General features: G+C 38.4%; 1 protein-coding gene across 7 annotated transcripts in view; it reads right to left on the minus strand.

Moving 5' to 3' along the window:
* Positions 1-14,469, minus strand: part of c2cd3 (C2 domain containing 3 centriole elongation regulator) — a 187,502-nt gene that overhangs the window by 31,409 nt on the left and 141,624 nt on the right. For 6 of the 7 annotated variants that reach the window (XM_069891824.1, XM_069891820.1, XM_069891822.1 and 3 more), the window contains 5 exons: positions 13,831-14,022; positions 8,707-8,839; positions 7,300-7,461; positions 5,673-5,887; positions 2,090-3,116 (listed from right to left, as the gene is read on the minus strand). In XM_069891824.1, the coding sequence (XP_069747925.1) occupies positions 2,090-3,116; positions 5,673-5,887; positions 7,300-7,461; positions 8,707-8,839; positions 13,831-14,022 (1,729 nt within the window). The remainder of the gene's footprint in view (positions 1-2,089; positions 3,117-5,672; positions 5,888-7,299; positions 7,462-8,706; positions 8,840-13,830; positions 14,023-14,469) is intronic. The other variant, XM_069891821.1, reaches the window with a different exon arrangement.

The raw sequence follows: 14,469 nt of genomic DNA on the forward strand, positions 1-14,469 counted from the left end.
ATGAGGAGGAATGGATTTAGGACATTTTATAGAGTCATAAATATGATGCTCCAGATAAGTGCTCAGCATCTTGGGGTCAAACATTCAGGACCAAGTTCTTTTAGTTTCCAGAAAGATGGTCAGTGCCAGGATTTGCAGCAGACACCAAATGAGTTTAATATTCACAATTTTTAGTTTGTGGAATAAGACCATAAGACACGGGAGCAGAAATAGATATTCAGCCCATTGAATCTGCCTTGATATTCAGTCATGAGCTGATCTATTTTCCCCACTTAAAACCAATACCTGGCCTTCTCCCCATAACCTCTGATGCCCTGGCTAATCAGGAACCCATCAATCTCTCCCTTAAATACACCCAAAGTCCTGGCCTCCACAACCACCTGTGACAGCAAATTCCACAGATTCACCACCCTTAGACAAAAGAAATTCCTCCCCATCGCTTTTCGAAGTGGACAACCTTCAATCTTGAAGAAAATCACAAAAATCTGTAGACACTGTGGAAGAAATAAAAACTGAATTAAATCCTGAAGTTGTTCCCTCTTGTCCTAGACTCTACCTCTATGGGAAACAACCTTTCTACATATAGTCTATCCATGCCTTTCAACATTTGATATGTTTCAATGAGATCCCCTCATTCTCCTAAATTCCAATGAGTAAAGGCCAAAAGCCTTCCCCATATGATAATCCTTTCATTCCTGGAATCAATCCTGTGAACCTCCTTTGAACCCTCTTCAATGTCAGTACACCATTTCTTAAATAAGGAGGCTAAAACTGGTTAAAATATTCCAAGGACTAACCAGTGTTTTATAAAGTCTCAATATCACATTCCTACTCTTGCATTGTAATCTTATGAAATGAATTCCAGCATGGCATTTGCCTTCTTCACCACCGAATCAGCGCTCAAGTTTACCTTCAGGCTATCCTGCACGAGGACTCTCAGGTCCCTTTACATCTGGAAATGTTCAATTTTCTCCCCTTTTAAAAAAAAGTCTGCCTGTTTAATTATTTTATCAAAGTGCATGACTGTACATTTTTCTAAAATTTGTTTTTCATTTGCCACTTTTCTGCTCATTCTCCTAATCTGTGTAAGTCCTTCTGCAGCTCCCTGTTTTCTCGACGTGACCTCCATCTACCTTCATACCATCTGTGTACTTGGCCACAAAGCCATTCATTCCATCATTTAAATCAATGATAGACAAAGTGAGAAGAAGTGGCCTCAACACTGACCCCTGTGGAACAGCACTAGCAATTGGCAGCCAACCAGAATATTATCCCTGTATTCCAACTCTGCTTCCTGGCAATCAGCCAATGCTCTACCCACGCTAGTACACTTTCTGTTATATCATGGGCCAAGTAAACTCATGGGCAGCACCTTGTCAAAGGCCTTCTGAAAATCCAAATACACAATATCCACTGTATTCCCCTATCTAGCTTGCTTGTCATTTGCCAAAGAATTCCAACAGGATTGTCAAGCAACATTTTCCCTTAACGAAACCATCCTGGCTTTGCCCTATCCTGTCATGTGCCTCCAAGTACTCCGTAACCTCATCATTTACAATCAACTTCAACATCTTCCAACAATGACCGATCTATAATTTCCTTTCTGCTGCCTCCCTCCTTTATTGAATAGTGGGGTGACATTTGTAATTTTCCAGTCCTCCAGGACCATAGCAGAATCTATTGATTAATTGACAATAAATAATTTCAGGAAATTTAAAGTTGAATGAGGCTGTAATGGTGTAGAATTGGCATCGTCGGAATAGCATTCTCTTGCTATAATATTAATTCATATTGCAGTATATTATCACTAATATTTACAAAAAATAAAATGGCTACATTCTCAATGTGTAATATATCAAGGATTTCAGTTGTCCAATGAGCTGTTTCCTAGAAATCACTCATTAGCAAAGAAATTGCTATCACAAAACTTAATTAGCAAAGATTTAACAATACAAAAAAACTTCAGGCAGTGCTTCTTTTGATAAGTATAAATTGCAGAAGAGTAGGCTTTCATTGGAATACATCAGGAATCAATGTATATTTGAATAAAAGCTAGTGTTAAATGTAATATTAGATATGCAAAGGATACAGTTTGTCTAAAAGATTTTCTTCTTCAAGATCTGTTTCAGTAGTTTCCTCTGACTTCCTTGGACCACATTCTCCACCAGCTTTAAAGAACTGTGGGTCTTCACTGTTGCATTCTTCGTAGCACCCCTGGTTTCCTTTATTTCCTAGTTCTTTTGTTCTATTTTCACAGTGATAATCTTCATGAATATTTTTTAATCTGAGGTCAGTTTCTTCCTTATCTATTGGTGACAATGTTCTGCTGGAGAAAATGTTATTGTCTGTAAAGTCGACATTTTCTTGTTCATCGTGGTTTGAGTCAAATATATCCAGATCATCTGGAAACTGTCTTTCTTGTAACTTCATATCTGAGCTATATTCACTTTGGAGAATTAAATTACTGTTTAACATGTTAAGCTCTATTCCACTATTTGAAGAGTTCTCTGTTTGAGGGGACTCGTTAGATGTGACAGTACGAGGTGACTTGCATTGTTCATTTTGTAGTATCTCAGCAAACAACTCATCATGAATGTTAATAGAAACTGCCTCTTCTTCATTCGGCTCACTTCCAATTCTTATTGGCTCCAGCATGTCTCTTTTAGTTTCACATTTATGTTTATCATCTTCCTCAAAATCTGACAAAATACTTGACCAAGGGCTAGTTCTGTCAGTCATAACAGTCACGTCATTTAAGGTTTTAGGTTGGATCACATCTTCTTCATATTCTTCCTCACTACACACATTACTCAAATAATCATTCTGTTGGTGTTCAGCTTCTACAGTGAATTCATTATTCTTGTAAGATATGTTGTCTTTCTCCAAGAATTCATTATATTTTGTCTGTCCCAACTCTGAATTTCCTGGTGTGCAAAAATGAGGAAGAGAGGGGTTTATATTCTCTCTGTCTGTTGACTGTGGAATAATTAAGTCTCTGAATCTTTCATTTTCTGATTGTTGTGGTGCTTTTTCAGCTCTTTCCTCAGTACCATCTTTAACATCCTGAGGTGACTGGATTGGATAATGAACATCAACTTCATTTTCCGGCAGACCTGCTAAATTGTGAAATTTAACGAAGGGCATGAAAAGGGAAATAATTCTATTAATATTTTTTTCTTGTCATTAAGTATTTATTGAATAATTATTATTGACATACTATTATGTGCTTACCATTATTATTTGGCCACATGGGTATATTGGGTTTGTGGGCTGGAAGGGGCTGTTTCCATGCTGCATCTCAAAATTAAATTGCCAATACTTGATTTTTGGTTCATAAGCCACTACTGTCTGCAAGGGTGATGGTGAAAGATACCTTAATTGGACTGAAGCCCTGTACCTAGTGCACTACAGGGTTTAGTGCTGCACCCATTGTTGTTTATCAACAATTGAGATGAAAACATACATGGCATGATCAGCGACTTTGGGGATGACCATAAAGTGATATTGTAGATAATAAAGACTGTTGCCAAAGATTGCAGCAGGATCTTGATCAGTTGGCAGGTGGACAAAGGAATGGTTGATGGAATTTAATACAGAGAAATGTGAGGTACTGCATTTTAGGAGGTCTAATGTGGGTATGACTTGCACAATAAATAGTAGGGATGGGGGAGTGTTGTAGAGCAGAGTGAGCTAGGAGTACAGGTACATGGCACTTGAAGTGATGTCACAGGTAGATAGGATGGTTAAAAAGGCTTTTGGCACATTTGGCCTTCATCAGTTAGAGTATAGAAGTTGGGAGGTTATATTGCAGTTGTACAAGACATTGGTGAAGCCCTATTTGGAGTATTGTGCTCAGTTTTGGTCACTGTGCTATAAGAAAAATTATGTCAAGCTGGAGAGGGTTCAAAGATTTCCTTGTTGCTTGGACTTGGGGGTTGAGCTATTGGCAGAGGTTTAGTTGGTAGGGCTTTATTCCTTGGGGCGCAACAGGCTGAGGGGTGATATCAGAGGTATATAAAATCACGAGAGGAATAGATTGGGTGAATACAGTGAGTCTTTTGCCCAAAGTAGGGAAAATCAGTAAATGGAGGTCATAAGACTTAAAGTGAGGTGGGTGGGAGAAGAAAAGGAATCTGAAGGGTATCTGGAATGGGCTGCTGGAGGTGGTGGCTGAAGCAAGTATTATAGCAATGTTTAAGAAAGAAAATGACAGATAAATGGATATGATGGGTTTAGAGGTATATGGGCCAAATGCAGACAGGTGGAACAAATGTAGGTATGATATTTTGGTCAGCATGGGCTTGTTGGGCATGACTCCATGACTGAAAAACTCTTCATACATGCACATTTTTCAATAAGTTAAAAAGTACATTTTGTTGGTGCGCTTTGTTACTGGTGTTTCAATGTCCAAGTCCTGTTAAGACCATAAGTCAGAGGCAGAAAAAGGCTATTCAGTCCATCAAGACTGCTTTGCCATTTAATCATGAGCTGATCCAATTTCCCACTCAGCTCCACTGTCCACCAGTTTCTCCCATAACCTTTTGAAGCCTGGGCTAATAATCAAGAACCTATCAATCTCTGCCTTGAATACATCCAATAAACTGGCTTCCACAACTGCCTGAGGCAATAAATTCCACATATTTACTACCCACTAGCTGAAGAAATTCATATGTATATCGACTGAAGTAGATGCACTTCAATTCTGAAGTTGTACCCTCTTGTCCTAGAATCTAACACCATGGGAAACAACCTTTCTACATCTACTCTGTCCATGCCTTTCAATGAGATCCCCCCTCATTCTCCTAAAATCTAATGAGTACAGGCCAACAGGTATCAAATGCTCTTCACCCTTTCATTCCCGGATCATCTTTGTGAACTTTCTCTGAACTCTTTGCAACATCAGCACATCCTTTCTTAAATGAAGAGCCTATCCTCTTGAAATGAATGCCAGAGTTGTATTTGATTTCTTCTTCACTGATTGGACACCCACGTTTACCTTCAAGCTATCCTGTACGTGGCCTCCCAGGTACCTTTGCATCTGGGTATTTTCAATTTTCTTCCCATTTAGAAAATAGTCTGCCTGTTTATTTTTTCTACCAAAGTGCATGACCCATACACTTTCTGACATTATATTTCATTTGCCATTTCTCTGTCCATTCTCCTAATCTAAGTCCTTCCTGTTTCCTCAACAGAACCTGCTGCTCCACCTACTTTCATATTGTCTGCAAACTTGGCCACAAAGCCATTCAATCCATAATCCAAATCGTTAATATACAAATAAAAAGAAACAGCCTCAACATTGACCCCCGTGGAACACCACAAGCAACTGGCAGCCTACTAGAATACGATCTCTGTATTCCAACTCTCTGCTGCCTGCCAATTAGTCAATGTTGTTGTTTGTGAACTCTCATTGTCTAGCTTTGTTACCTTTTGCAATGTAATAAAGTTTAACAGTCAGAGGTCAAATGAAATAAGCCAATAAGGATATCTTATTTATAATTTTTGTATTTTTTAAAGATATTCACTTTTTAGTTAATAAAACATTAAAACAAATGATTACATTTGGATTTTCATACGGAAACTTGAAGTTGATTAAAACTCAAAATCTGTGAAATCAGTTGACAAGTATTAAAGAAGCAAATAATAAACAATAGAAACCTCTTTTTACTCACCACTGATGACACTAAAATTTTCATGAAACTGTTTATTTGAATTTTCCAAAAGATACTGTTTATTATCAAGACTTTTTGATGAACCATGGTGAAAATTCATGTTAGCAACGACTATTCTTTGTTGTGGGGTTAAATTAGTCATGTGAGAAAATGGAGTTGTAGCCAGCTTCTGACTGAAATATTTTTGAATATCATCCAGTTCACTGAGATTCCTCCTACACATAAAAGTAGGGATAAAACTCAAATGTAATTCATGTAATCTAAAGTAATATAATTAAATTTTGTCCACTTAATTGATTTTACTGGGGGCACATTATTCACAAATGCTTCTCCTTGTGTTTCAATTTAACACAACAAAGAGAATGTTTTAAAAAAAAATTTAGACATCCAGTACTGTAACAGGCCAATTTGGCCCTACGAGTCCGTGCCACCCAATTTACACCTCATTAACCTACACCCTGGTACGTTTTGAAGGGTGGTAAGAAACCAGAGACCGTGGAGAAAGCCCATGAAGACACAGGGAGAATGTACAAACTCCTTACAGACAGCATAGGATTTGAATCCATGCCCAGATTACCCCTTTTTTTTTAAGGTTACTTTTCACTTAACTGAAGCAAGAAAAACAAAGTAATGAAGGCTCACAATTTTTCCAAACGGTAATAGTGCCCAATCATTTTCCAATTTAATATTTGTCTTTCAAATGGAGTACAAATAAAGAATCCTTTCCATACTGGAGCTGTTTCTTTTGGTAAAACACACAAGTTAGACCTACAATTGCATCAGATGAGCACTCCAAATTGTATAATTATTCTTCCAATCTCATGATATTTTATCCCAAAACATAATGAGATCAATTCTCATGTCAAGAATTTCTAGCCCACTCTGCTTGTTTTAACTAAGGGATTCAAAGTTTAACTTCAGGCATAAAAGGGTAATCACAGGATTATCCTGAATGACACCTTTTCTGCGCATGAAGAAATGAACGTTGAAGGATGAACTTGGCAATATGAAGCATTAATTGCATTTCATTTTCGTGCCTTTCATTTTCATGCCTTTCCTTTAAGTGCCAGAAATAATACCATCATTTGGAAAACCCTGATGGGGAAAGTTTCTTCGGTAAGACACTGAAGTACTGATCGTATGAATTCAGTTTGTGTGTGCCCAACGAGCAACAAATATCTCTCTGAAACCAACAAGAACCTTCCTGAGCGGTAACCATTTACCTTTTCTCTAGAGCCTGGTGAAAATTCATAAATATTAAATTCTGCGCCCAGTGTAAGAATTGCCTGATACCGGTGAACTTGGAGGAATGAGAAGTGAGATTGGACTGCGAATCAAAGAACTTTCCTGAACACATACAGATTATATACATGTGCGCTTAGAAATAGAAGGAGGTTAAGTTAATAGTAAAATAAGTTAAAGTTTGATCCTGTTTTTATGTTTAAAGAAAATTAAAAGCAACTTTTGTTTAAGTAACCATTTGTCACTTCTATTGCTGTTGGGTTTTGGGGTCCTCTGGGCCCATAACACTACTAAAAACATAGCATAATTGCACTCTAAATAAATACAAATATATTATGCATATCATTTGTACATGTAATATACATGAGGTAATAAACTGTGTTACCTTAGAGCACTGAAAAGTGAACTCCGTGAAGTTTGTGGCAGTGGTTCTATGTTTCCAGCACTTTGCATGCTGCAGTCCACATGCTGTAAGGACTGGTGGAACCTTCGAACATTTTCCATGTGTTCCCCATGTCGTGAGACTTGAACTCCTGTGTCTATTGACCTGTTTCAATGTGGAAAGGGCATTTCAAACATAATTTGCACAGTGATCAAATAAAAAAAATTTGAAATTTAATTTTATTTCAACTCAATGAATTTGAGGTTACATTAATAACAAAGATAACTTCCACTTGAGAAAAATTACTTATAAATTCAAGAGCTAAATATCATACATTTTGGAAAATATGGAGCTCATATTTACAAATTGTTGGTATTAAAATTTAAATGAATCTCGAACATTCCCTTTCTTTTATAGGTTTCTATAAATATTTAGGTCTCTATAAATATTTATATATTTAAAGATATCGGAAATTGAAGTACTCCTGTTGTGGTTTTCTTGTCCCTCTTCTTTTTCTTTTCTAGTTTGTAGGGGGTGGGGTGGGGGGGATTATAGGAGGTTTTTCTTTTTTTGGTATTTCTTTACTCTTTTTTCTTTTCACAAAATACCACATGTATTTGGATTAAGTTTGAGATATTGTAATATGTTTGTGAAGTGGTCTTATTTTAAATAAAGTTTAAAAAAAAACAAAGATAAAGGGACAAATTTATGAAAAACCAAAAAAAGGACAAAAGCAGATCAACTCTCATTCAACATTCCTCTTACAAAAATGAATAAAAATGAAGCATCACATGCAATACATGCTTCAGTTAAGCTAAGGGTGGCCAAATGACAAAAAAAAGAGCCAATTTAGCAAAATCCTTGGGAGCTGAGGGCTTTAGATGACCAACAATATAATCAGGTATGAAAATACCTTCAAACATGACACTTGTTTGGTGGGAAATGTGAGCATTTGAAATGTTATTGGATGAACCTGCATATACTTATTAACAGCATCAATAAATTACTGAGGGTAATAGTCCCTCTGAATGGCTTCACTTGTGCATGTCCTTCAGTGCAAGTAAGCTAGGCCTCAGTGTTCAGTAACATTGAAAAGATTGCACTTGCAAAAATAGTAGTTACCTAAAAATTTGGCAACATACAAAATAATATATTTATTGATTAGCTGAAAGCTTATTAGATATATATTGACTACCTTATGTTAACCTTCAGTCCATAAAGAAGACAATATCTTTATTGTCTTTATCTACATCTTCATCAACAGTGAAAATTGTATATTGTGAAATTAGGTTTGTTTAATTCCTTTAACCAATCACATCAACATTTTGTAGTTGTTGTTAAGTGTGAATGACTTTCAGATTAATTATTTCATTTTCTTTAATTGTAAAATTATTTTGAGTTATTGCGCACCTGTAACTGGCTGGCAAAGTATCAAGATTCCAAGATGTACTGATGAATTGTTCTGAATATTTGGAAATGTGACTAGGGAATGAGTTGTACTTGGCACTGCTCTCATAACTCAATGATTCCACTGTAGGTGCCTGTAATGTTAAAATTATAATAAATACTGTAAGATTAAATGCTTCTTTTGTTTCTTGCAGTTACAATGATACAATTATAACTTTATATTCTCTCATTATGTGTTCACTACCATTACTGTAAACAGTAATTTTGCATTAGTCTGGTTGATAGAATGCCACAGGCTACTTAGAAACAGGCATTTCAGCCATCTAGTCCACGTCAAACTATTTATTCTGCCGAGTCCCATCGACCTGTGCCCAGACCTAGCCCTCCATACACCTACTATCTTCTATCCTATTCATAGAACACTACAGCACAGAAACAGGCTATTCGGCCCTTCTAGTCTGTACCAAACTATTTTTATGCCTCATCCCACTGACCTGCACCTGATCCATAATCCCCTCTTACATCTCCTCTCCGTGCACTTGTCAAATTTTTCTTAAATGTCAAAATTGAGCCTGCATTTACCAATTCAGCTGGCAGCTTGTTCCAGACTCCCACCACTCGCTGCCTGGTTATAACAAAGCTGTGACTGTCTCGGAATCACAAGATATAAGAGCAGAAGTAGCCTCTAGAGTCTGCTCTGCCATTTAATAATGAGCTGATCGTTATCATTTAGCCTCACTCCCCAGCCTTAACCCTTAATGCCCTGGCTAATCAAATACCTGTCAATTTCTGACTTAATTACACCCAAGACCTCATTTCCACTACAGTCTGTGGCAACAAGTTCCACAGACTCATGACCCTCTGGCTAAATAAATTGCTCCGCATTTAAAAAAAAAATTGATGCTCTTTTATCCTAAAATTGGCCTCTATTCCTAGATTTTCCTACCATGAGAAACAACTTTGTCACATCTACTCTGTCCAGGCATTTCAGGTCCCTTCTCCCCCATCCTTCTGTACTCAGAGTATAGTCCAAGAGCCAGCAAGTGTTCCTCATATGCTAATCCTTTCATTCCTGGCATCATTCTAGTAAATCTTCTCTGAACCCCCTCTAATGCTTGCACATCCTTTTCAAATAAGGCACCCAAAACTGTATACAGTACTCCAAGTGAGGTCTCACCAGTACCCTATAGAGTGACATCATTACATCCCTGCTCTTACATGCTATTTTCTCCAGAAATTGAACACCAACATTCACTTTCTTCACTGCTGGTTTAACCTGGAGGATAATCTTTAGGACATCCTGTACGAGGACTCCCAAATCCCTTTGTATCTCCGGATTTTGAATTTTCTCCCCATTTAGATACAGAAAACCGACAACCTCCAAAAACTGGCACTTTTACACACAAGTAAAATTAATTTCCTGTAATAAATTCTCTGGTTTCAATCTTGTTGTCCCTGTCCTCTTGGGCATCCTCTCTTACCTTCGGTAGAAAGGTGACTCTCGGCCCCCAGCACCTGGTGAGAAAGAGCAGGCGGCAGATGGATCAATGCAGGCACAATGGCCGTCTTCCTTACCCATAATCCCCCCACACAGTTGGAACCACTCTGGCGCATGGGGGATTATGGGTAAGGAAGTCGACCATTGCTTCCGCATTGAGCCATGATCCGGTGTGGCACTCTGCAAGCTCCGGGCTCAGCAGCACTGCACCCCTGCTGCCATGTCAAGAGTTAAATGAGGAGCGGGGGGGGGGGGAATAAACAGATGGCGCTGCTCTGCCAGGGTGTGCCTGAGGGCCGGTCTGACAAGCTTGTGGGGCGCCTGAAAGCTGCTGGTGCTCAGCTCCACCTTCCCGACTGCCCGCTCCTCCAGCATCTCTGCACTTCATGTCCAGCCTTCTGCCTCGCTTGGCCACTGGTTCCGAGCAGCCAACTCTGGCCACCGTTTTGGCAGAGTTCTCGGGTCACCCCGTCGCCTCTGACCTCCACCTGACCGATGCACTGGTTGAGAGCCTCCTGTATGGTGCACATCAAAAACCCCCCACCGCGCTCAGCCTGGCCTAAGGTGCAAAATAGTCTGGCACCAGCCCGGGGGTTGGGGGTGCAGACCCCAGTGGAAAAAGCTTCCTTGCATTTACTTTATTGATACCCATCATTATTTTGTCCATTTCTATCAAATCTCCCCTCAGTATTCTGCACTCCAGGGAATAAAGTCCTAATCTATTCAACCTTTCCCTAGAACTCAGCTCTTCAAGCTCGTCAAAATTTTCTAAATTTTCTCTATATTCTTTCAATCTTATTAGAATCTTTTCTGTAAGTAGGTGATCAAAACTACACACAATACTCAACATTTGGTCTCACCAATGCTTTTTATGAATTCAATATAACACTCCAACTCAATATTTTGATTTATGAACACCAATGTGCAAAAAGCTCACTTTATGAACCTATCTACTTGCAACCCCACTTTCAAGGAATTGTGTACTTTTATTCCTAGATCCTTATGTACTGTATCCTTATTTACTGTACAAGTCCTATTCTGTTTCATCCTCCTAATGTCTGCATTATTCCATCTGCCATTTTGCAATTTTCCACTTGGTCCAGATCCCACTGCAAGTTTTGCAAGCTGCCCTCACTATCCACTATTCCTCCACTCTTCTGTAAATTTGCTGATCCAATTTACCACACTATCATCTAGATTGTTAACCTATATGCTGACAAAAAATTGACAGCACTATTCTCTGAGGCACATCAATTGTTACAGGATTTTAATCAGAGAGGCAATTATCTACTACCATTCCCTGGTTTCTCCACAAAACCAATGTCAAATTTAATTTCCTACCTCACTAGTTAAAGATGTTTTAAATACAGATGACTAATTGGTAGAAAAAAATTTAATGTATACTTTAATATGTATACATTTTGTACAGAGGAAAAAACCTACAGAATACACACAACATACTTACAAACATTGGTGGGTGCAGTGAATTCACATTGTAGGTATTTAAAATTTTCGTTAGGACACATTAGGGGTATTGGGAGCAAAGTTGGTCACTTCATTAGACAAAGGATTTTGAGGCTTTGGAAAGAGTGTAAAAGAAATTCACCAGGATGTTGGCTGGATTAGCGGGTTATAGTTGCAAGAAGTTGGCAAACATTGGAGGCTGAAGGGTGGTCTGTGCACATAATTCTGAGAGGCACTGAGAAGTTTGCAGTTAAACACAAAGGTCTGCAGATGCTGTAATTGTAGTTAAAACAAAAAAATGCTGGAGGAACTCGGCATGCCTTCTTTTTGCTTAAACAGGTATGTTGAAGAAGGGCTCAAACCAGAAATGTTGGTAATATATCTTTACCTCCTATGGACACTGCAAGACAGGCTGAGTTTCTCCAGCTATTAGTTAAGTTTGTGCCTTTTTCTCAGTGTGGAAATATTAAATACGAGAAAACATACATTTAAAGTAAGATGGGGAAGCTTAAAGGAGAGTTATGAGGCAATTATTTTAAAACTTTACACACAGAGGAGGTGGAAGCAAATAAAGCTGAGAGAAGAGGTGGAGGCAATTACAAAAACAACGAATAGGAGGTATTTAGACAAGTACATGAACAGGCAGGCATATAGGGTTAGTTTAAATTGGCTTCCTGGTTGACACAGACATCATGGACTAAAGGGCCTGTTACTCTGCTCTACTGTTTATGTTCAACCATAGAAAGTGGTTAGATGGACAGAAACATGACAAATGGGATTCAATCCAGAGAACTGTGAGATAATGCATTTGAAGAAGAAAATAAGAGGAGAAAATCCAAAACAAAGGATAGGAAACCAAACCTTGTAGAGGAATAGAAGAGCACTGAAGTTCATACAGCATTCTTTTCTTTATTGTCTATGGCACAGAAGATATGGCCACAGGAGGCAAACTAGAAAGAATGCAGATGATGAAAAACTAAAAGCAACACAGAAAATGCTGGAGCACCTTTATCTTTCCACTGCAATAGCCAGGATTTCCAAGTGTCCAGCCACTTTGATTCTTGCATTGCTGCCCTCTCTCACCTCTATTCATCTATCAACTGCCAGCCATACTTCTCTTCTGCCTCTTCCCCTTTACTCAGGCTTCTGCCCTCTATCTTTCTATTCCTGTGAAGGGTTATAGCCTAAAATGATGACTGTTTATCAACTTCCATGGATGCTACCTGACCTGCCGAGTTCCTCCAGCATTTGCAGTGCATGAGCAGAGGAGATCATGTTGCAACTGACAGAGCACACCAGAGTACTGGTCACTGCATAGTACGAGGATGCAACGAATCTTGAGAAATTTATCGATGAAAAACAATTAGCTAGGTTGAGGTTGCCTTCTTTGGGACGGAGAAGATTATGGGAAGGTAATAAATTGTATCAAATTTATATGAGCAGCCATGAAATACCAGTTTCCTTAGCAATGCAGCAAGAATAATTTTGGTGTCAACCATGGCTCAAAGGGAAACATCTGGCTTCAGAGTCATAAAGATTCAAATCATAATTGCAACATTTGAGAATAATCAATGTAGACATTTCATTTCAGTACTGAGAAGTACTGTTGGAATTGATGTCTGTTGGAAAAGGAGAATATAGAAGAGTCCACTGTATAATTTTTAAGAGGTGCAGAAGATTTCTTCCAGACCCTGCCAGAAATATATCCATCAACCAATATCACTAATACTCATCAATAATTGTGGATATTTGCAACATCAAAATTTGCATCGTTTCCCTGTATTTATCACAATAATGACATTCCAAAAGTACAGCATTGACTTACTGTGTTGAGATTTCCACAGATTTTCATCAGAACATCTATAAATGTACACACTTTCCTTACTTGTAAGGTCTCAAGTTCTCTATGCAGTCTATGGTTAGCTTAACTTTATCACATCCTATACAAATACATCAAGAACTCTACGCATTGGAAACAACAGTTTCCAACTGGAAACTGTTGGAATCACCTACCAGTATGCAACAGTGTTATATTACCAATTCATGCAATGGAAATTATATGAAAAGTGAAGGTGTATATTAACCTATGTCTCTTTGTAGCTTCAGCATCCAGGCAATTTATCTTTTTCTAATTATCACTAAAAAAGTATTTGCAATACTTGCAGGCTGTTTGTGTGGTTGGGTCCATCTCTTCTCTCTCAAGTCACGTATATTCTCCAAAGGAGTAATTGCCACTTTAAGTTGTCCTTGGCACTGACCACTAAAGTCAGTGATGTTGTACCAGCCACAAATAGACAAAAATCCAGATAATAAAGGAGAAAGATCCACAGATGCAAACCCTATAACCCGGTCAATATCTGGAACACAGAAAAAAAAACCACTTTGCAGGTTGAAAATATGCAATGAGATCATGAAAAATTGTCTCAGTTTTTAAAACAGAATAATCAAATGCTTTTTACACTTTATAGGACGTAAGCAAGGAGTCTGCAGATGCTGAAGAATGAGTCATACACGAAAGCACTGAAGGATCTCAGCAGCTTGTACAGCATCCATGGAAAGCAACAGGCACTTGATATTTTGAGCCACAGCTCTTCATCAGATTGCCAGAATTGAATCATTACCCTGAATAAGGAGTTGGTGTCGGGTAGTTGTGGGTGTGGAAGGCAGAAGAGGAGAAAGTATCAGAGACTTGTAGGTGATAGGTAGATACAGGTGGGAGGGAGAAGAAGCCACAAAAGCTGAAGTGATAGGGGAAGTGGACAGAGGGCTGAGAAAGATGTCCTCTGACAGAAAACAAGGAAAAG

This window comes from Narcine bancroftii, chromosome 7, assembly GCF_036971445.1.
Source record: "Narcine bancroftii isolate sNarBan1 chromosome 7, sNarBan1.hap1, whole genome shotgun sequence".
Taxonomy (NCBI): Eukaryota; Metazoa; Chordata; class Chondrichthyes; order Torpediniformes; family Narcinidae; genus Narcine; species Narcine bancroftii.